At 45.5% G+C, this 22,698-nt stretch overlaps 1 protein-coding gene across 1 annotated transcript in view; it reads left to right on the top strand.

Moving 5' to 3' along the window:
• Nucleotides 1-22,698, top strand: part of Tbcd (tubulin folding cofactor D) — a 167,658-nt gene that overhangs the window by 28,285 nt on the left and 116,675 nt on the right. Inside the window, exons 7-9 of the mRNA XM_028787874.1 lie at nt 637-769; nt 18,735-18,780; nt 20,016-20,148. Coding sequence (XP_028643707.1) covers nt 637-769; nt 18,735-18,780; nt 20,016-20,148 — 312 coding nt within the window. The remainder of the gene's footprint in view (nt 1-636; nt 770-18,734; nt 18,781-20,015; nt 20,149-22,698) is intronic.

Genomic DNA, 22,698 nt, shown 5'->3' with positions numbered 1-22,698 from the left:
CCCTTTTTCTTCCCCTTCTTCCTTTTCCTTTTCTTCCCCTCCCCTTTCCTTCCTTCATGTGTTTTCTCCATTATAGGATCTGTCCAGAGTCACTGAGTCAGAGGTCTGGGTTTACATTGTCAGCTGGATGTTGGGTGGAAGGAAATTGACTTGTGCAACATGAGGTTGTGTGACCCATAGAAGCTGTGGTAGGGAAAGGTCCTTGGGTTGGGGTTGGCTGTTGGATTAGGCTGTTGAGGATATATCTTGAGATTAATGGATATACTTGGAAGGGGTTGGAGCTGAGAAGTAGGTAGATGTTCCCTGGCTGTGGTGGGGTAAGATGCCCATTGATTTGTGAAGCTGCTGGGGCCCAGGAGAGAAAGAGGTAGGGTGGTGAGGCCTGTGAGTAACTTCTTGAGAGTTCCTGATGGGGAACCAGCTGCTGGATCATGGTGGTCAGGGACCTGGTTTCCTGGAGAGAGGCATGTATGCAGGCAGCTGACCTGTTCAGGGATCTAAGATGACTGGGAGGAAATTTGGGTGGTGGGTGGTGGGTGGTGGGTGGTGGGCGGTGCGTGGTGGGCAGTGCGCTGCGGGTGAGCTTTCAGTACTGGACTCTTACTGATTGTCTCCTGTGTTTGTACTCCCCTGTAGGTTTATCACACGTCCTGATGTCAAGCAGAGAAAGATGGCCAGCTTTCTGGACTGGTGCCTTTGTACCTTGGCCCGCTCTTCCCTCCAGACCATTGAGGGTGTCATTGCCATGGATGGGATGCTGCAGGCCCTGGTGAGCACTGCCCCAGGGGCAGCTTGTGGAGCTCTGGGACTGTAGGAATCGGCACTGTGCTTAAGCTGGTGGTTTGTCCCCAAGCAGTTAGTTCCCTTCACTCTCTATTCGAGTTAAAGGAACTTGATGGGATTAGTTTGCATTACAAGATTGTAGTTTCCTTTTCCACTGCTGTGTGCTTAGTGTATAAGGCTGGACTGGAGAGGTGGCTCCCAGGAGAAAGCTGAGCTTCACCACTAGAGGGCAGTGGTGCCTGCAGAACTGCAGCCTTTAGTTTTATCAGTGAAACAAGCCCAAATGAAAGAAGGCAGAGAGGTCTTGAAGCCTGTTTGGATATGTGGGTTACAAAGTTTCTAGTACTGAGTTTAAATAGGGACACTGGGACCCATCTGGAGATGCCCATTGTGTCCATCCTGCCTGTTTCTGGCATTTTAGTACTGACAAGAAGAAAAGCTCTTGTGTGGAATCACAGGGAGGATATGGCCTTGTTAACAAGGCTAAGAAGCTTCTGGACCAGTCAGTATTCAGGAGGCTGCAGATAGACACCCTCCCCCCAAGCCCCAGGCTTTGTTTGTATTTGGTGGTCAGTGTTCAGAAGGTCATGGTGCCTCTCCAAGTCTGTCTCTAGGGTTAATGTTTATAGGGTTACTGAGGCTCTCAGACCATGGTATTGAGAGTCAGAATTCTGGAGGAAGGAGGAAGGCACAGATAGCTCTGTAAGGCCCTGGTCTCTAGGGCTTGGCTTTCTGGAGGGTGCATAGAACCTTCTGAAACCGTAGGCTCCAGGGTCAGAAACCTCTTTCCTGTTTTTCTTTGATTATACTGGGTGAGATTTGAGAGTAGTTCTTGTCCTTGTCTTAGAGGCAAAGGAAGCTAACAGGTCACTTAGAAGTCACGTAGGATAGGCTTTTTACACTGAACACAGTGTCTACAAGGTCTGTCCACCCTGTGGCATATGTCAATTTTTTACTCCTTTTTTTATGGACAGAAAATGTTTCATTATGTGACTGGTTTTGACTGTTGTGATTAATGCCACTTGGGAACATACAAGAGTTTTGTTTGTTTGTTTGTTTGTTTTTAATTTATGTTTACAGTTATTTTAGGGTATGTGTCAGTAGGTGTTTTTCTCTTTGTGTATGACAATAGATATTTAACTCAGTAGATAGAACTGAGAGGTGTTTTGTATTCCTCAGCACATAGTATTCCCCCCTTCTCTTTTTGGTAATGCTGGGGTGTCAAGCCAAGACCCTTAAACATGATAGGCAAGCACTGAACCATCTAGCTTTACCCAGCCCCTAATAATTTTTTTGTTTGTTTGTTTAAATATAATATTTCGTTTTTGAAGTTTTTCTAAAATTATAGTTGTGGGGCTCAAGAGACAGCTCACTCGCTGCCTTTCCAGAGAACCCTAGTTCAGTTCCCAGTACCCATGTTAGGAGGCACATATACAACACCCTTAACTAGTTCCGGGAGATCTGACGCCATCTTTTGGTTTCTGAAGGCACTTAAACACGTGCATATATGCACAGATGCAAACATATATACCCATAAAAAGAAATAAAAAAGTAAAATAAATAGAATAGAAATAAAAGAAAAAGTATGGCCACCCCCACTTACCAGCTGTAGTATGCACACATGGACATACACAAAATAAGTATACAAAAATTATAGTTGCCTATTTTGTCATATTGATGAAATGTGAGGTTCTGCCTGTGGCAGACATCTTTGGGGTTTGCAAGCACAGCTGTACAGCCCATACCTTGGGAGTCTTTTGTTCCAGCCGTGGGGAGAGGCGACCAAAGAGGTTTCCTTTTGATTGCAGCAGTAGAGGTTGGTGCAAGCCATGGCTTACCTGGAAACATAGTGTGAAGAGGGAAGAGGGCTCAGTAGTGCGACCACCATGCTGTTGATTTATAAATCATGGTAGGTGTTGTTCATTTGTGTTTTAGGCAGCTCTGGTGAAGAAGTAGGTAGAAATAGTTTATTAATTGAAAGATTTGGGTGTAAATAGGTTCTTGATACTTTGGCATGAATCTTTAAAGCTTTTTTCTTTTTACATTTGTTTGTTGCGTGTGTAGGGACCAAAGTGCTCTTAATTGTTGAGCCATCTTTTGAGCCCAGCAGCAACAGCAACAAAAACAATAAAGACTTCAATACAACTTGTTGAATGTTTTCTGTGTCCCTCATGTGGTTCCAGGGATTGAACTCAGTCTTCAAACTTGATGACCAAGTGATCCATCTCTCTGCCTCCCTGCCTGACCTGCTGTCTGCTCCCCACCCGCCCACCCCATATTCATCCCATTTGTTTGTTTGTTTGTTTGAGACAGGGTTTCTCTATGTAGCCTTCACTGTCCTGGAACTTCTCTTGACCAGGCTGGGCTTGAACTCAGAGGTCTATCCTCCTCTGCCTCCTGAGGGCTGGGATTAAAGGCGTGTGCCACCATGCCTGGCTTTCTACTAACTTACTGCCTAGCCTTGGTTTACCTGGAACTTGTAGCCCAGGCTGGCCTTTAACTTGTGTTAATACTCTTGTTTCTTCCTCCTGAGTGCTAGGATTTCAGATGTGTGCCAACACCTCTGGCTTGGCATGAGTCTTGTTGAAAGTTTTTACATCAAGAGAATATAGGAAGGTCTGACAAAATGTAGCTAGAGTCTGTCAATCCATGGTGGTGCTTGAGGGAAGGGTGTTAGACCTATCTAGCATGTATATGGGACACATGGGAGGGCAGGCATGATTAACTCAGGGGTTTGATTTTAGATTGTTTTTGTTCAGCTGTCTGCATTCTTTCTGGGGTTAGAGATGGTGAGAAGGATCTTGATTATAGCTCAGGTTAGCTTCTGTTAGCAAGGGTTATGGGTGTGTATCATTGTACCTAGCTAGCAGTCTGCATTTTTGAGGGGATTTAAGGTTTACAGCCAGCTACCTGCCAGCCTGGCCCAGGAGTTTTTCGGCTCTGCGCTGCTGCCTGTGGCAATAGAGATTGTGGCTGGCAGGGTAAACAGGCTTCCAGCTTAGGTGAAATAGGCTCCTATGGGAGGTGGTGATAACTTGTGGGGCTTTAACTGAAGGCTGAGTGGAGGGCATTCCTCAGTGATGACTTTTTGTCTAGTTTTACATGCTTTGCCTTTTTGTTCTTTTTGATCACCTGGGTCTGTGTATAGTTCCCAAGTTATCTGTCTCTCCTCATTTGGGAGGTGCATGGGGTACAGATTAGGCTCAGACACTGTAGGGCAGATGCTGTTCCGTTCCTTGCCGGTTACGCCAGTGGGTCGAGATTCCTTTTAGTGACTTAAACCAACCAGACATGTGTGCCTTTTATTTGGACATCTTTAAATTCCAGTGTTGAGGAGAGAAATTCTCTCTTTTTCCTTCCTCCTGAGGTGTAAAAAGGGTTCCCAGAGGCTTAGAAAGTTGAGTCTCCTACCCCCAGCTGGGTGTGTTGGCAAGGGAGGAGAAGATGAGACCCAATTCTCTGCCGTTGGGGCAGAGTACTTTGGTGGTTTGGCAGCAGCACCTCTGCTCTATCTAGAGAGATTTGCCCTGAGGATGGTGAGCAATTGTCTGACGCAGACAACTGAAATCCTGGGAAGTGGCTGAATGAAACTTCTGTGGATCAACAGCAATGGTGGTCTCATCTCCCAGGGATCGCAGTGCCTGGCTTGCCACCACCCTCCCCCAAACCCCAGGCTTCCACTCTGGGCAGCATTGTCTCCACAGTTGCCCTCTTGGCTTTTTCTCTTTTGGAGGGTCACTTGGGTCTGATCTGGCTCCAGGGCAGGAGGAAGTTACGCTCAGTGGGTGGAGCAGTTTCACCTTGGGCTTGTCAGACCTGAAGGCAGAGGGCTGGGTGTCCTGTGCATGATGAAACTTGCAGGTGTATTGTGCTTCAGGATTGCATGTTTCCTTTGATGCACTTGGCTTCGTTTTTATCCACCTGTTCATTAGTGTGGGTTAGGCGAAACAGGTGAACTCTGAACAAGTCACATCGAAACTAGGATTGATTTTATTTCCCTCGAAGCATAGTCCTCTCGCAGCATTGATTCTTAACTCTTGTGGGAAGGAAACAAGTGTTTGGCAGCGTTGTTTCTCTGGAAGGCCCCTTTGCTCTTGAGTGTTAGTATTTGAGGATGGAAAAAATAAAACATTGTCACTTAAATGTATTTTACTTTTACTTATTGGTTGATGGTTGTGTGCTTGTGGTTTTCCTTCAGATTAGAAGCTTCTGACCACGGTGGCTTCTCTGTGTTTCCTGAAGTGGTTATGATGGTGAAGGAACTTTGGTTCCCAGAGATAGGCTGCTGGTAGGGAAGGTCCTGCCTGCGTTGATTGGTGGCTGGAGATCTTCTTTTGTTTACCATACATTAACATAGCATCTCCCCTTCACAGTTACAGTTTTTTTATTCTTCCTATTTTTAAAATTTCAAAATTTGCCAGGCATGGTAGCACATGCCTTTAATCCCAGCACTGTGGAAGCAGAGGCAGGAGGATGAGGCCAGCCTATTCTACTGAGTTCCAGGATAGCCACAGCTACATTAGAGAAACTGCCCCCAAACCCAAACCAAACAAAATTCAAAATTCAGAGTTTATTTTATCATTGACTAAAGGTAGAATTCTTGCTGAACTTATGGTTTGGGAGTATAGCTCAGTGCTAGAGACCACTTCTCTAGCATTCTTGTAGCCCTGGGTTATCTAGCACTAAGAAAACCAAAAAGCTACAAAGTTCCAGCAAAACCCAGAAACCTCACAAGCAGTAGTATTAAAACTCAAGAGAGCAAAGGTACCAGGACCCACAGGCCCGTCCCAGGTGCTGCACGGCAGTCCCCACTGACAGATGTTGGAGTGTCTCTTTTCCTTGCATGTGGATTAAAGGATGAGAGGGGTCAGGTGCCTGGGTCCAAGTGACTGCTGACTAGATTACCTGTGTGGGTAGGCATGAGGAACCAGTATCCTGGACTTGGCTCTGTCTGGGCCCTCAGCTGCCTGACCAGGCTGTCTTGGCTTTGGCCTCTGAATAGGCTTTAGCTATACTTGGATTTCATCTCTCCTGGTGGCCTGAGGCATAGGTGTGGTACCTTGCTCTATCTGGAAGAGAAGTGACAAACCTCTCTTGCCTCAGAGTTGTGGAGACTAACTAATCAGCACTGGTCATGCTCTTTAGCTTAGCCTGTCTTGGTCTTGTGGACTTTGGCTTCTTCTTTTTTTTTTTGATGGGCTTTTGTGGCACCTGATTTCTAGAGCTGCTCAGGCTCAGTGTGGCAAGGGCAGAATGTCTGGGTGTTTGTGCCTTGGTGCTCAGCTCAGGGCAACTTTTCTCTTCACTTTATTTGTTTTTATATATTTTGTGAGTACAGTATGATGTACATGCCGTAGCATTCGTGTGGGGGCCAACTTGCAGAAGTAATTCTCACCTTTCACCATATGAGTCCGGGGATTGAACTCAGGCTTGGCAGCAGCAAGTGCCTCTGCCCAGAGCCATCTTGCTAGCTGGAAGAGGAGGGTTTTGGGTGGAGAAAGTGCATGACAGATAGGATGGGGCTGAAGCACTGTCTATAGAGAATGCTGTCTCCATAGATTCAGGGAAATGAGCTCCTGAGCCAGGCTTTGAGTCGACTCTGAACAGCTAACTCTGGCTGTTTCTAGTTTCATGTAGCTCAGCACTTTACATAGGTGAGCCCTGTAGGAACGAGTATGTACATGTACATGGCCTCATCCTCCTCTTGCCTTTGAGTAGAAAGTGCTATCTGCCCAGTGGGGAGCCCCCCTCCACCTTCAGCCTTGGCTTGTGGCTTTTGCTGCAGGCCATTTGAACACATCACAGCTCCACCTCCCTCTTCGCTCACCTGGCCCACGGGCAGGTGTTGATACCTGGTGGCCCATACTTTCCTTGGCCTTCCTTCTCACATGCTTCCCTCAGGCCTTGGCAGTTGACATCTCATCTGTGATTTGCCCTTGATCTTTGTTTCCTGCTCTCTGTCCTTGTTCTAGAGCCCGCATTCTGTGGGCCGTGGGTACACTTGTGACACCTGAAGTCACAACTTTACTTCATGCCTGTTGTCCCACTGCTTGCCCTCCTTAGCCTTGTGACTATAGAAGCCTGACAGAGACAGACAGAGACATAGAGACAATGCACTCGAACGTTCGTGTGTGTGTGTGTGTGTGTGTGTGTGTGTGTGTGAGAGAGAGAGAGAGAGAGAGAGAGAGAGAGAGAGAGAGAGAGAGAGAGAGAGACTGATTGAGACTGAGAGCCTGAGGCTGTCTCTGCTGGTGTCCTCCATGCCTGCTATGTTTTTTGGTTCTCATGTCTCCCTTGTCTTATCTAGAGCGTCATCTGGCTTTCCATTTACCCCTCCATGATACCGTCTTCCCATCCCATAAGTCTTCATCCTGTAGTATGGTTCCTTAGTCTTTTTGCCCTCACTCAAGTCTACCTCATCTGATGTGCTTGGTCTTCATCTTTTCCTGACAGCTATGATGACAAATCATCCTTCTCTGAAGTACCTCTGTGGGCCCTTACTACCATCCTTGTCTATTTGGTCCCTTGTAGTTGTGTGCTATTCCATGGTCAGGAGGGAAAAGGAAGTGAGAAGCATCAGAAGGAGGACTCGCCAAGGACAGGTTGGGGTGTCTCCATGCCCTCTGAGCCCAGAGGATGGCAGTGTGTAATTAGTAGACCAAGTTTTCCAAGCTGGGCAGCTAGCACTGTCTTTATACTTGTATGTGGACTAGGAAACGGAACCGATGAAGCTTAGAACATCTGTGTGGCTGGTGACTAATGTCTGGTGATTGGAGAATCTGGGCCCCTTGTGGCCAGCAGATTGACCACCTATATCTCCTATAGGTAGTGGGTTGGTCAGCCCTCTGTGGCTGAGTCATTCTATCACTGTGGGACCACAAAATATCTGTATCAGCTCCCTGAAATAGTTTCTTCCCTGTTTTTAAAAAAAATTTGGTCAGTTGACAGTTTGTTCTATCAGTTGGTTCTTTTCACGGATCCTGTGAACTCTGTGGTTTATGTGTACACATCAGCTATCTTATTTAGACTAGGTCACTCTGGTAGGTCTCCTGCCCTGCCAGGAGGATCCTCGGTCCCAACTCCTTCCCGCTGTTATGTGTTATGACCAAGAGTCTGGAACCTGTGCATTCTGTCGAGTATCCTGGATCATCGGAAGACCTTTGTACTACCCTCCTGGCCCCCCCTCTGGGATCGTACACAGGTACCACAGTGCCCTTCTTGCTCTGTCTCATGTTTCTCAGCCAAAGGCTTCTGTGCTGGCCTTATGGGCACTGTGTGTCCTGCTTCTCTGCTTCCACATGTCATGGGTACTGTGCTGAAGATGTGATGTTTTGGTACAGCCTCAGCCTTCCCTTGCCTATGCAAGGAAAGGCTGTCTCCCTTACATTTCTCACTTCCCATGGGGCCAGTACCAACTTTGTACTGGGGAAGTTTGGGGTTTTGTCTCTGACTTCAGGTTCCTCCTCAGCCATACTTGGTACTCCCCCATGTGCCGAGGTACTTGGCTCTGTATGCATGGCTCCTGCCTTTGAGCCTGGGAAGCTCCGTGTTGTTGGGATACCCTCAGTCCTAGGCTCTCATTAAGGGTGTCACCATACCTTTTCATATTTATCAGTTGATCGAGAAATGGTTATTTTTACCTAAGAAGCACAAGAAATTGAATAAGTCCTAATAACACAAACTTGAGGGCTAGAGTTATCTGCCTTCAAAATCTGTCCTTTTTCCTATTGTCTAGAGTCTTTCCTATTGGTGAGTTTTCTCTTTACATCATGGAGGCTGCAGTGAGTGAATGTGCTTTTATTGTTATGAAGAATCGATTGTCTTGAGCTGGCTGTGCTGGTACATGCTTACACCCAAAGGCAGGAGGATCTTGAGTCTGAGGTCATCTTGGGCTGTGTAGGGAGATCCTGTTTCATATAAATGAAAACAAATCTGAACTTGATGTTTTAGCTTTCCAGTGTATGAAATGCTTTGGTTAAAGGTATAATTTCTTTCATTGTGTGGTGGAAAAGGGCTTGATTTGTTTTTCTAGTAAGGAAGGAAACACCATTTTTCCTGGAAATCTAGTCCCTAGCATATGGATCAAACCTGAAACTGCCCAGTGGGTGGTTTATATCCTGAGAATTTGGCCTGATCCAGGAGTTCAGAAGTGGCCCAGAGGCAGTCATCTGCAGAGCTATTCAAACTAGAAATGTTCAGTGCAGCTTGTGGTTGGTTGTAGGGCTGTTCAAAGAGCTAGGGCTATGAGGAAGGGCATTGATAACTGACTTCAGCAATCTGCCTATTGGGCAGGTGATGTCTCTGGCCTGGATGCTGCTCGTGGGGCTGGGTCCTACCCTGTATTTGAGCACTCCCTTTGCAGTGTCAGCTTAGTGCTCTTCTTGGGACAGTGAGTTCTTCAGGATGTCTGTTGCTATTATTCTTTATAAGCCAGCAGAGGTGCTAGAACTCAACTTTCTAGACTCTACTCTCTGGAAAGAATTTCTTCCTCACAATGCTGGAGGAAGGGGGTACAGGAATGAACTGTTGTGGTTGCCTTTGCATTGGTCAAGGCAGCAAGTGAGGGTAGATCCCCTGTCCTACGTGAGAGCCTGGCTTTGTTTGGATGTCCAGCCTGGGGTGGTTGTGTGAGTTTTGGCAATCTTTTCCTGCCTGGGTTTTGATCTCCTGTATGACATGTTTAAAAGTGCCATACAGTTCCATTACCAGAGGTTTGCTAAGCCTTTCATGATGGAGAATTTTCTTAGTGTTAAGAAAAAGTCAAGGAGAATTGTTGTTTGTCCCGTCCCATTGTGAGGTGGCATGAATACAACAGTGTCTTCATGAGAGGCCAGAACAGGATCTGTAACAAAGTGCTCTGGTAACCTGCCTTTTTAATGCTGTGGTTTCTGAGTTTAGTCTAGTGCTAGTCAGTGCTACCAAGGTTTCAGATTGGTGAGCTTTTAGAGAGCTTGCATTTCAGTGACAGCCACACCTGGGCTTCAGTGCAGGGACCTTTCTCCAAGGGCCTGGGGTGGAGTTGCTTTTCTTGGCTTGAATTTGGCAGTGCCTCCAGGGAGCCTCAAACCAGCACCTCTTGCTTGGCAGCAGGGTGAACTTGCTTCTGTGTGGCTCTTCAGCCTGTGATTTACAGGGCTTGGAGAGCATGCCCCAGGGAGGGGAAGCTAGCTTGGGTGGGTAGCAATGGAAAGGTGTGGTGGTGGTTTAGGATGATTACTGGGAAACTCGTTTTGTTTGCACCTTGCACTGGGCTAGTTTCTAGAACAACAAAAACAGACAGGGTTGCTCCTCCTGTGCCGAGAGGTGTTTTTTCCAAACTGTTGGTGGTGTAATTGCCTTGGTGCTGCCTGTGCTTTTTCAGAGAAGCAGGTGGCTTTAGGTTAGTTCTTATTTCATGTGTTCACAAAAGTGGGGTGTGTGTATGAATCAGCGTGAACACTCAAGTTCCTCTGAACCTGAAAGGTGCTCTCACTGATCAGCACTGGAAAGGGGAAGTGCTACGAAGAAAAAATTTAAATCGAAGTCTAGCCCATGCTGGCTATAAACTTGTGGTCCTCGAGTTCCAACCTCCTAAGTGTTGTGAAGACACCTTTTTTTGTGAAAAATCAAAATCCTGTATTTAATTTTTTCCCCCAGAAGAAGGGTTTCCTTTCTTCATCCTTTTTTCCTGGGTGCCTCATGGAGAGTTGCTGTCTTCCTGATTTTCTCTGAGCATGTGAGTGTGTGAGAGTGTGAGTCTGTGCGTGTGCTCAGAACCTGTATTGCCTTGGAAATCAAGCCTGAACCTCCTAGAATGGGCCAGGGTGGAAAGAGTTGGTGCTGTACTCATGAAGTTACAGAGTATCATCTGGACCACACTGCTGACTTGATTTGTGTGTTGGGGTGATGGGGTGGGGACAGGAGGAGGCAGACTGGGCATTTACAGGTATAGGAGCCTGCTGCAGGACTGTGTGTGTTAGCATTCTGTCTAAACTTCACCCCACCGTTTCCTGGCAACAGCCAGGTATGCTCCTCTACACAGTTACCTGGCAACAGCCCTTCCCCTCTCCCTTCCCCCTCTCTCCATGTGCTCATGGCTGGTCTCTACTTTTCTACTCTCTCCCTTTCTCTGCCTCTACTACCCTCTTAACTCCCTTCCCCATGTCCTGAATAAACTCTGTTCTATACTATACCGTCCTGTGGCTGGTCCCTCAGGGTGAAGGGATGCCTCGGCATGGGCCCGCTGAACCATCCCCTTACCCCATACCTCTCCACACCCCCATAGAATATATTCTATATCTTTTTATAAACACATCAATGTGCCTAGTGCGAGGGCATCATCCACCCACTGTGCTCACTTGGCCTGCTGACTTGCACATTGATCCCTGCCCCAAGATGGTGCGCTGTAGAGGGGTAAGCTACATATACGTCTGAAGTTTCATTTGTTTCTTTGGGCATGGTTTGTATCTCACTCATGATGAGACTGTCCTTATTTACCCACTGGTTCAGGAACTGATTGTGTTTTGGCACTTTCTGACCCCTACCTGTATGCTCCAGATTTCTGCTTGAGAGAGGTTGATGGTTTAATTGAATGACTTATTTATATGTAAAATATATGATGTTTGGTGTGTTCCCTACCTACCCAATTTTTTGTTCTCTTTTTCAAAACAAAACCAAAAACTTCCCATAAAAACACAAAAATGGAAACCATTACAAACAAGCAAAAGACCAGTAAGACAGGGAATTCCCAAACAAAATGGAACAAAAAGCTCATACTAATCAGCAAAAGCCATTGAGTTTGTTTAGTGTTGGTCAACACACTGGACATGGGGGCCCATCCTGGAGTGTGGTTGATGTGCCTAGTGACACCTCACAGAGAAACTAATTTTTTCTTTGTCACTGGGTATCATTTGCGAATAGCCTCTTGGTTAGGGCTGGAACCATGTGTCCACTTCCCCTGCTCAGTGATGGGATCTTATGTGGCTTGAACCCATGCAGTACTTGTATGTACTGCCACAGTCTCTGTGCATTCATATGTGTATCAGCCCCGTTGTGCCTGGAAGATACTGAAATTACTTTTGGCCCTTACAATCTTTCCACATCTTCTTCCACATTGATCCCGGAGCTTTGAGGGGAGGTGTTTGATAAGATATCCCATTTGGGATCAACTACTCAAAGTCTCTCTGTGCACATTGTCCAGTTGTGGCCTCTCTGTTAATTCCCATCCACTGCAAGGTGTTATTCTGATGTTAGTTGAGCAAGGCACTGATCAGTGTTAGAGCCCAGTGTGGCCCTAGGGAACAATTCCTAATTAGATCTTGCACAGAGAATATATGTTGGTATTCACTTGGTAGGGAGCATTAAAATCCAGATCTGTGTTTTGTTCTCTGGGGAGTATGTTTGAAAATAAGGGAGTTGTGCTTTAGAATGGCTCAGTGTGGTGGGTACTGCCATTGTCCATTCTTCATAGACTGAGGGAAGAAGATGAGGTCTGGTCCCAACTGCTGTGGAAGTGGTGGTCTGTGTTGTAGGATAGTCGGCTGTGCCCAGCCTCACTTGGGAAGGCTGGCTCTGGCTTTTCTATCCAGCATAGAGATGGAGTATGAGGAAGCTTATGTAGTCTTCTTTGTGTGTGTGTTTTCTGGGAATGAATTCAGGACTTTGCACCTGGTAGGTAAACATTACCACTAACACATACTTTTTTTTCTCTTTTTTTAAAAGATGTTTTTAAACTGGGTATAGCATAACTAATGCCTGTAATCCCAGCATTCTATAGGCTGAGGCAGAAGCAGTGTTAGAAATTTCTGGCTAGCCTGGCCTGTAGAGTGAGATCCTGTCTGAAAAACAAATAAACAAACAAGAAAATATTAGAAAAAGACAAAAACAGGAAACACTTTAATTATGACCCAATTAAAAGGTCAAGCTCTTTCCAGTATGACTGATCTCCTCAAGGCCAGGGGTGCTGCCTTCCTGCTCTGCTCCCCGGCTGGCTAGTGTGCTGCCCTTGTGCTTGCTGCGGTTCTGCTTCTCCACACTACTCTAGTAAGTAACTACTAGAGTATCACTTACTGTAGTAAGCTGACTTTGATCTTATGACTTCCCAGTCGGACTCTGTCCTTGCTTAGCCACACCTTTGCCTCAGCATTTCTGCAAGAGGGACATGGAACTTTTGTTTTTCCTGTCTCCTGCTCTTGCCCACTTATTCTGCCTTACCATGACATTGCACACTGCGGTTGGTGATGTATGCTTGCATCTACCTTTTCCACTAGGTGATCAGACTGTCCTCAGTGTAACTGGTCTTCCCTTAGGCCCTCAGTCTCTATGTTAGTGTGAATAAGGCAAGTGTCCTGTCCTGCTCTGCTCTGCTGCACCACCCCCAAGTGATTGTGAGAGTTTTTTGCCTTTGGAGTTTACTTCCAGCATTTCATTATGATCGTCCTGTTGGATCTAAGCCATGATGTGTGCCTGTCTTCTGTTCTTCGTTAGCTCTTAGCATAGGCTACTAGTATGTTTCCCTCTGGAAACTTGTGTTCCTCTACCTGAACTCCTACTGTGCCTTGACAGGTCCTCACACACCTTTATTATATGCTTTCTGTTTCCAAAAGTTCCGGAGGCTTTTTGGTGTTAGACTTGAGGAAAATAGTGGCTTCTTGAAGTGACAGTCATGCCAGGAGTTGGTTTTATAATTTTTTAACAGTAGCAAACTAGTTTAATTAGCAGACTATACAAGTTTTCACAGAGTATCCCAAGTAAATGTGTAATAATCAGTGTAGATATCAGACTTATTCTATCCTAACAAGTTGGAAGAGAAACAGATTTTCCCCCAATATAATATTTTTATGAATTATTTGGAAATTTCATATAATGCACACTAAACACACTTGCTTACTATTTCTCTCAGGTCCACTCTCCCATCCTTGTACTCCCCCCACCCCCCACCCCCAACCAAACCAAACTAAACCAAACCACTAAGCCCAGTTTGTGTTGCCCACATACACATTGGAGCATGGTCAAACTCCCAGAGGCCAGCCGCTTAAAGAAAACTGAGGTCCACCCCCCAGGAGCCTTCAACTGTGAAGAGCTACTTGTCACTCTCATTCTCAGTTAGAGTCTGTAGTCATCGATATCACTGCAAAAGAAGCTTCCCTGTTCATAGCAGGTGGAGGCAGCATGGATCAGAGACATCAACATGGCCTCTGGCTGCAGCACGGATCACGGAAGTCTTTTGAGGAGACTAAATCCAGAAGATGAACCGTTCTTCATTTTGTTGCTTAGAGTCAGGGTGATCACGTGCTTGGGCATTGAGTCCAGGGGCAGAAACTGCACAAGCTGCAGGCTGCTGTACACCACTCTACTCTCTTATAAGGTTGAAAGGCTTTTTTTTAAACGGACTTCCGTCAAGAAAGTGATCATGTGTTCTTATTTATTGTTATGTTAATTTGACATTATATTATTGGATGCTAAACCAGCCTTGCATTCATTGCAGATGGGGAATAAACCTCAATTTTTTTTTCTTTTTTTTCCGAGACAGAGTTTCTCTGTATAGCCCTGGCTGTCCTGGAACTCACTCTGTAGACCAGGCTGGCCTCAAACTCAGAAATCTGCTTGCCTCTGCCTCCCAAGTGCTGGGGCTCATTTTCTGGTGTAAAGTCCTTGTAATTTGTTGTTAGAAACAGTTTTGATATCCATAGATGTTGGTTGTAGTTTTCTGTTACAAGCCTGGCTGTGTATTGGCGGAACAGTGACTTTGTACAGTCAGTTGGCAAGCATTTTCTCAGAGTTTGTGTAGGTTGTTATTTTTTTTTCTTTCCCTTAAATGTTAGCTAGAATTCAGTAGTGAAATCACTAATTTTTCTACTAGGATTTCCTTGGTGGGAGGATTCTAAATAACAAATTCCATCTCTTACATGATGTAGTTCTATTCAGTTTCTATTATTTCTTTAAAAACACTCTTTATCTGTACGAGTGTTTGGCCTGTATGTCTGTATGTGTACCACTGCATGGATTTCCCGTGGAGGCCCGAAGAGGGCAGTGGACCCTCTGGAACTTGAATTTTAGGTGGTTGTAAGCAGCCATGTGGGTGCCAAGAGATGAACATGGGTCCTTTGCAAGAGCAGCAAGTGCTCTTAACTGCTGAGCCCTCCTCCATCCCCAAAGGTTCCTATTTCTTGGCCTATGATAATTTCTTTTGAGGGATTTTGATCTGTTGCCCTAAAGGTCATAAAACTGTCCTTAAGTCACCATTCTCTGACATTCTCATGTCCTGGTTTTGCACATTTATCTCTATATATACTGCTCTTTTTTTTTTTTTTTTTTTTTTTTGCTGTTTGTTTTTCGAGACAGGGTTTCTCTGTAGTCTTGACTATCCCGAAACTTGCTCTGTAGACCAGGCCTGCCTTGAACTTAGAGATCTGTCTTCCTCTGCCTCTAGAGTTATGGGATTAAAGGTGTGCACCACCACCTCCCGGCTCTTTGATTTTGAAGTGTGCTATTATATTGCTTCTTACGTACTCTGGCAGACATTCTGTATGCTCACTGTGCCAATTGAAGGACTTTCTACAGTTTTCTCCTTTTAAAGTGTTGGGCCTGTGAACCTGGGTCTTAATTATGTAAGGCAAGCTATACCCTCAGGACTTATTTTTAAAGCAAAAAAAAGTTGTTCCTCATACATAGCAGTTCTGATTTTAGTTTGCTTTGGAATTATAGGTGTTTTGAGTTCATAATGTTTTAAGCATTGTTGCCATTGCCTGTTTCATGACTTGTGGTCTGTGCTCCTGGCTGCTCTATGGATAGGCATGGAGCCTCATGTGGATAGCAGTGGACCTGTGAGATGCTTTTCCTGGCACTGTACAGCTGAGGAGGTGACTCAGTAAAGTGCCCCTGACTTACTGCCATCTGTAGCTGGTGGTACAGCATTTCATGGTTTTTGGAAAATTGGGAACATTCGTTTTAGTAATTTTTTTTTTTAAGTCAAAGACAATCAGGTTTTTGACTGTTACTTTGAAAACTGATTGAAACCTGATTAGTTTTTATAAAAATAGGAAGCCTTGTAATATCCAAATATATTTGGAATATAGATATTCTGGACCATTTTAGGTTTTCTTGTTTTTGTAAGTTGTCTTTTGTTTAAGATGGCCCTGAGTTTTTCCATCCATGACTAAGAAAGGGAGCAAGGGCAGCTGTGCACCTGGTTGGGAGGTGGGTACATCCCTGAAGGGGTGCTTTGGTGGGACTCTGGGATGTGCTAGTCCTGTAAGGTGCATTGAGGCCAGGCCCATGGTTGCTCCGTGGATTTTGTCCTGCCTTGCTTTTCTAGCCAGGGTTTGCTTTAAAGGGAATGTAGTCTCTAGAGCCTGTGGGGTGGGTTTCTGTGGAGTTAAAGGATACGCATCAGTTTAGAGGTGAAAGTTGATTATGCATGTGAAATTTGACCTTACTTTTTTTTTTAACTTAATGTTTTTATTGATTATTTGGAAATTTCACATAATGTACCCAAATCTCATTCACTTCCCAGTCCTTCTAGGTCCCCCCAACCTCCCATCCCCTTACGACTTCCCCTTTTAAACAAAGAGGAAAAAAAAAAGAATACCAAGTCCAATTTGTGTTGCCCATATACTCACTGGAGCATGCAGACCTAACTTTTTAAAAGCACAAAGTGCCTAACTTCTGTATTTTCACCCATGGACTTATGATCTGAGTCTGAACTAATTGAGGTCACAGTTTGCAAACCTGGACTGGCTTGGGGCTACCCAGCCTCTTCCCCAGATGGTCAGGTTAGCCACCAGGCTGTGTTCTCCCTTCTCACTTCTGGTGCCAGACCAGCTTCAAGGTTACAGTGTATAGTGTTTGTAGTGTGGCTGATTGTGTGTGTGGGGAGGAGGGAGAGCACTCCCTTCTGCTCAGCTGCTTCTCTTCACTGGCAGCTCGGTGAGGTAGCTATAGTGAGTGTCAAGGTGCAGAGCCCAAGGGCCCACTGATGAGTTCCTTATGGCCTGCCAAACCAAAGCGTCACTTGGTGGCACCTCTCTGAGACCTCTACAGGTTTATGAGGGAGCAGTGGTGGGGTCCAGAGAGTTCTTTTTCTATCAATCGAAGTTCACTGAGCATTTTGGGAATGACTTTCCAAACTATGACATGGTGTTTCTGAAGTGACTAAGTCCTGGCTTGCCATTCATTCACGCTGAGTATGTTGAAGTAATGCAGTCTGTGCCATTGGGTCTGAGATTATCACACAAGGACTAGAGTTGAGTTGGTAGAAAGAAAAGTGATAAAAAGAGAAGGAATATAGTGTGGTTTCTGCTAAGGGGCTGTGATTGCCAGCATTTTGAGGCTGTGGTTGGTTAATCTCAGTTCCCAGATGGGAGCTGAAGCAGTTGGGTTGCTTTATCCCACCCAGTAAGACAGAGGTCCTCCACTGCTCTAGTGCCTGGTGCAGCTTGTGCTGCAGGACCCTTGTTTGACAGAGATTAGAGGCTGTGCCTTGCGGTGCCCCAGCTTTCAGATAAGGCTCTCCATTGTCACTACCTGTTCTGAGGGTGTCCTCCTGAGCACCTTGGGGTTTGGGGAGCCAACAGGCATCACAGACTTCTGTGGGTTCTCTTAATAGGCACTGGGTGGTACTGGGACTGTGTGTGTGTGTGTGTGTGTGTGTGTGTGTGTGTGTGTGTGTTGGGGGACTAACAGGAAGGTGCCAATGCAGATGACTAGATACTGACTGGACCTGATTTTGCATTTGGTGCATATGTATATATGTGTTCTTTTATTTCATTACATGTGTTAATGTCAATTTAAAATGCTTATGATTTCTGTGTTTATGTTTTACTTATGTTTCACTTGCCTGTTTGTTTCTTGAGACAGGGTTCTTCCTATGTAGCTCTGGCTACATTGGAACTTGCTGTGTAGACCAGGGTGGCTTTGAACTAGTGGTGATCCTCCTGTCTCTGTGTCTCATGTGCTAGGGTTATAGGCATGTGCCACCATGTGTGTCTGTGCTTGGGATCAGTGTGGTACCAGTGCTCTAGTGAAAGAGAACTGTTGTTCCAGTGAGAAGAACCAGAATTCTAGTAAGGACCAGTGTTTCAGTGAGAGCCACTGTTCTAGTGGAAGAGAACTAGTGTTCTTTAAAATATATATATATGTGTGTGTGTGTGTAAACACACACACACACACACACACACACACACACACACACACACATATTCAAGTTCCAGGAGTTGAGAGAAACATTGCTATGATTGAAGGAGGGCCAGTGTGCTAGTAAGGACCAGTGTTTTAGTACACTAGTGAGAGAGAATTAGTTCTAGTGAAGATCAGATAGTTTTTTTGGCTGCTGACTTCCAGATGCGTTCATAGTACAGAGACTGCATGATGTCCAGCTACCATCACAGGGGGATCCAGTGGTAAACTGTGGCAGGGGGTGGAAGTCAGTTCTGTGAGAGCTGAGGAGTGTGAGACCCTCCTCCTGGGTTGATAAGGTAGTGAGCAAGAAGGCCTCTCACTTTTTTTTTTCTTTTTGGTTTTTCGAGACAGGGTTTCTCTGTGTAGCCCTGGCTGTCCTGGAACTCACTCTGTAGACCAGGCTGGCCTCGAACTCAGAAATTTGCCTGCCTCTGCCTCCCAAGTGCTGGGATTGAAGGCGTGCGCCACCACCGCCCGGCGGCCTCTCACTTTTGTGTGACTCCTTTGATCTGTAGCTCTTGATGAGACTTTCCCATCTCTCTCCAGTCCAGTCTGCACACTGCAGGTTAGGATCCAAGCTCCTCAGAGGACCAGATGCTATTGTTGTACTCTTGCTATGAAGGGACCTGATGGAAGATCTCTTTTCTAGACTCTCCTTTATCATGACCTGAATCTTTTCACCTGGTGTCTGTTGGTGTATGCTCAGCAAAATTCTGGAAGATGCAATGAGTTTGTTCTGATAACTTGTGTATATTTTAAACTTAAAATGTATTTAAAACATGCTGTTTTTTCAGGCTCAAATATTTAAGCATGGAAAACGTGAAGACTGTCTACCCTACGGTAAGACTAATTTGAAGGAGAGTGCGCTATGAGTGTGTGGGTATATAGTCAAGTGCGCTTCTGCTCTAACGTTTAACTCAAGCGGGTGAGAACCTGTAGCTTTGTGTACTTGGACACTGTCATAGTTCTTTGACTTTCTGCTTTGTGTTCTTTAATATATCTTTGATAAACTATTCTACCTATTTGAGATACAGAAAATTTCTGAGATCTGGGTTTTGCAACACTCCAAGTGCCCTGACTTAATCCTCGAGGGGCCTGGTAACTGTAAGCATGGCCCTAGGTCGCCCGGGAGCCCACAGCAGTGTTGTTTTCCTGTTGTTTTATTTCCCCAACATCATCCTGTTTCCTCTCACCCCTCCAGTTCATTTCTCCTTCATACCCTCACTGTTTCATTCCCTTCTTACCTTGTTCTCTGTAACCTGTCACCTCATCTTCTCCCCATCATCTCCTTCCCTCTTATCACCACGTCCTCTCACTGCCTCTCCTTCCTCCCCACAGCCTCTCCTTCCTCCCCACAGCCTCTCCTTCCTCCCCACTGCCTCACCTTCCTCCCACTGCCTCACTTTCCTCCTCTATCTCTTTATATTCTCTTTCCATTACTTCATTCCCTCTTTATAGTGGGATTTCTTGGACCTTTCAGAGGAAGAATAATGAATAAGAGAATAGGCCTAGCTTAGGCTATCACCCAGCTAGCTCATCTAACTTAATTAACCCGCCTATCCTAGTCCATTTTCCATCTGAGACCTGGCCCTATGTTCCTATCCTGGGCTCTTGTTTTGTGTCCAAAATGTCATTATCATACTCTTCTGCCACACTTTAGTCTCCTGAATGGCCTTTGTAGCCCAGGGTCTCATGCAAGAGATCTCATTATGCTTCCTTGGGCTCAGTCTCCTGCCCTAGTGTTGCCTCCATTCCAGCACAGTGCTGAGTGAGTAGTCCATGAGTAAAACATGCTTCAGAAGCCCCAGTTCACTTGAATGATCTCTTTTGCCCACACTTGTCCCTATGTCTCATCAGGCTCACAGCAAGATGGCTTTCTCTTTGCTCTGGGCCTTATCTACTTTGTGCAGCATAGTGAAGACAGTAAGTAGGCTTCACCATAGCTGTTCTTAATAGATAACCTGGAGAGAAAAGGGGTCTTGTGGCCAGGGCTCAGGGGATTAGTGTGTTTCAGGGATGCAAGCACGCAGGCATGCATGATCTTGAGACGTTAAGTCGCATGTTCTCATCCGCAGCCGACACTGTGCTCCAGTGCCTTGATGGATGCAGACTCCCTGAGAGCAGTCACACCTTGCTGCGGAAGCTTGGTGTGAAGCTTGTCCAGAGGCTGGGGTTGACTTTCCTGAAGCCAAAGGTGGCCACATGGAGGTAAGTTAGGCGTGGGACTTTGCATTTTTTCTCAGGTGGAGAGGATTGTGTGGACTGAACAGCAAACATTGTCTTCTGCTTTCATTTTTCCTTTGGTGCCTGAGTGTTTCTGGTTTCGAAGAGAATGGTTTTCCTTTTGGCTGTTTTCTGACTCAGTATCTTCAGTTAGAGTAGCTGAAGCTAGATTGGAGATGGAGAAGCTTGCTCTGCCTTTCCCTCAGGTGCTGCTCAGTTGCACCTGCAAGTGGTTGGTTCTGGCTCTTGGGGAAAAGCTTTCTGTTCCATCGTCTCTCAGAAAACATAGCTCACTGTTGAAAGTTTATTCAGAAACATCAGAAACAGAAGTGTCTTTTCTTGCTGGTGGACACAGACTCTTCTAATATCCTCACAGTAGGTTTTTTTTTTTGTCCCCCCTTTTTGAGACAGAGCCTTGCTGTGTAGCTCAGGGTAGCTTTGAATTTACACTCCTCCTGCCTCAGTCTTAAGTGCTGAGATTCTAGGCATGTGCCATCATGTCTGGAAGGTGCTGCTGCTGTTATTGCTATTAATACTATTCTAGTGGTACTGGAGCTTAAACCCAGGGCTTAATGCAAGTGTTGTACTATTGAGCTGCATTCAATTATTAATGTGTGTGATTTGGGAAGAATTATTTAAGTTTAGTTAAAATGTTTTCCAGTGTGTAGTGAACTCCAAGGAAATGTGCTATGATTTAGAGATGTCTTACTGAAATATCCCTCACATGCACACTTCAGTCTAGGTTGTTCTGTAGGCTACATTCTAGTGATCTGTTCTTAAAGCGTCATGGAAAATTTCCAGAGAAACAAAACCGATAGGATGTAGACACTGTGGAAGGAAGCCAGTGAAGCCCAAGACCTGGAGGGTGGAAGGCAACTGGAGACTCAGGAGACTGAGCTGGTCAGAGGCTGGCAGTGGGAGAGGCAGTCTTCTGTTTTGCCCAGGCTATTGGCTGGTTGGACAAGACTTGTCTGTACTAGAGCTCGTTTACATGTTCAGAGGTGAACTCACAGACATACCAGATCTGTTCAGTTAATGCTCACAGGTATTAGGAACCTTAATTTAAGAAGGAAAAATAATTTAATCTGTATTTTTTTTAATCACATATAATAATGTAATATTAATAGAATTATGTTTTGGTAGGCATGCTGACACATACTCCTAATCCTAGCACTCTGTGAGTCAGGAGGAAAGTTCAAGGCTGGCTTCTTCTACATGGTGAATTCTAGGCCTACTAGAGCTATATAGGAAGACTCTGTTGCTCAAAAAAAATCAATCCAAACCAAAACATGACTGAATTTTTGTTTTGTTTTGTTTGAGACAGTCTCTCTATGTAGCCCTCGCTATCCTGGAACCTGGTTTATAGAGTAGGCTAGCCTTGAACTCACAGAGTTCCCCCTGTTTCTGCCTTCCAAGTGCTGGGATCAAAGGGATGAACAACCAAGGCTGGCTAAAGATTGAATATTAAATCAACCTTCTTCCTATTTGTTTTCTCTTCCATTTTTTCTTTTTTCTTTCTTTCTTTTCTTTTTTTCTTTTTTTTTTTTTCTTTTTTCGAGACAAGGTTTCTCTGTGTAGCCCTGGCTGTCTTGGAACTCACTCTGTAGACCAGGCTGGCCTCAAACTTAGAAATCCCCCTGCCTCTGCCTCCCAAGTGTGGGGATTAAAGGCGTGCGCCACCACTGCCCGGCTTCTTTTTTCTTTCAGTATTGTCCCTCCCCACTTTTGCAGGGAAAGGGTCTCATTGTAATACATAACCCAGACTGGCCTTGGATTTGCTATTTGGATGACCTTGAACTCCTGATTTTCCTGCCTTCATCTGAAGTGCTGGGATGATGGGCATGCATTACCGTGCCCAGTTTCCCTTTTTATTTCTTTTATTTCTAGGTACTGGTTAGATCTCCTATGCTGCTTTCTAGAGGATTTTCCCATTGCAGGTGGTGCAGTTTGGTCCTCATAGGGTGTGAATGCTGGGTGCATCCACTTTCCTGTCTATTCTTGGCTTCAGTTTATTTCAGTTTTTTCTCTGGGGTGCAGCCGTCCTCTGTGGGACACGTTTTGCTTCTTATGGGGCTCTTAAGTGAGAGCCAGAGCTTTTGGACTACTGGTCCCACGTGCTGGTGACCCGACATCCCCTGAGCTCTGAGTTCTTCACGTGGCTTTCTCCTGATCTTCCTGGGTCCTTTCTTGTACTTTTTCATTGTGAGGGTTACTCAGAGTGTGAGGGAGACTGTGTGTGAGTTTTGTGTTCTTTCTCAGTAGTGACCTGTGTAGCACTTGAGATGTGGCTGCTTGTACTTCTGTGCTGTGCTTTTGCTGCAGTCTTGACAGTGTCTGTGGAGCAGAGGTGAAGGGAGTGCACATAATTTTCTGTTGGGGAGGGAAGCACCCTGTCTTGGTTCACATGGGGCTCGCCACTGGGTAGAGAGCCAGACAGAAGCTACCTGCCTCTTTTGAATTGACTTTGGAGGTAAGCTTCGGTTACTCTGACATGCTGACTCTTAGGAGGGAGTTGCTTGGTCAAGGCTAGTGGTC

The sequence above is a fragment of the Grammomys surdaster genome, unplaced genomic scaffold (assembly GCF_004785775.1).
Source record: "Grammomys surdaster isolate TR1022 unplaced genomic scaffold, NIH_TR_1.0 125688, whole genome shotgun sequence".
NCBI classification, from domain to species: domain Eukaryota; kingdom Metazoa; phylum Chordata; class Mammalia; order Rodentia; family Muridae; genus Grammomys; species Grammomys surdaster.
Note: the sequence above shows the minus strand (reverse complement) of the source record. Positions and strands in the feature narration are given on the sequence as shown.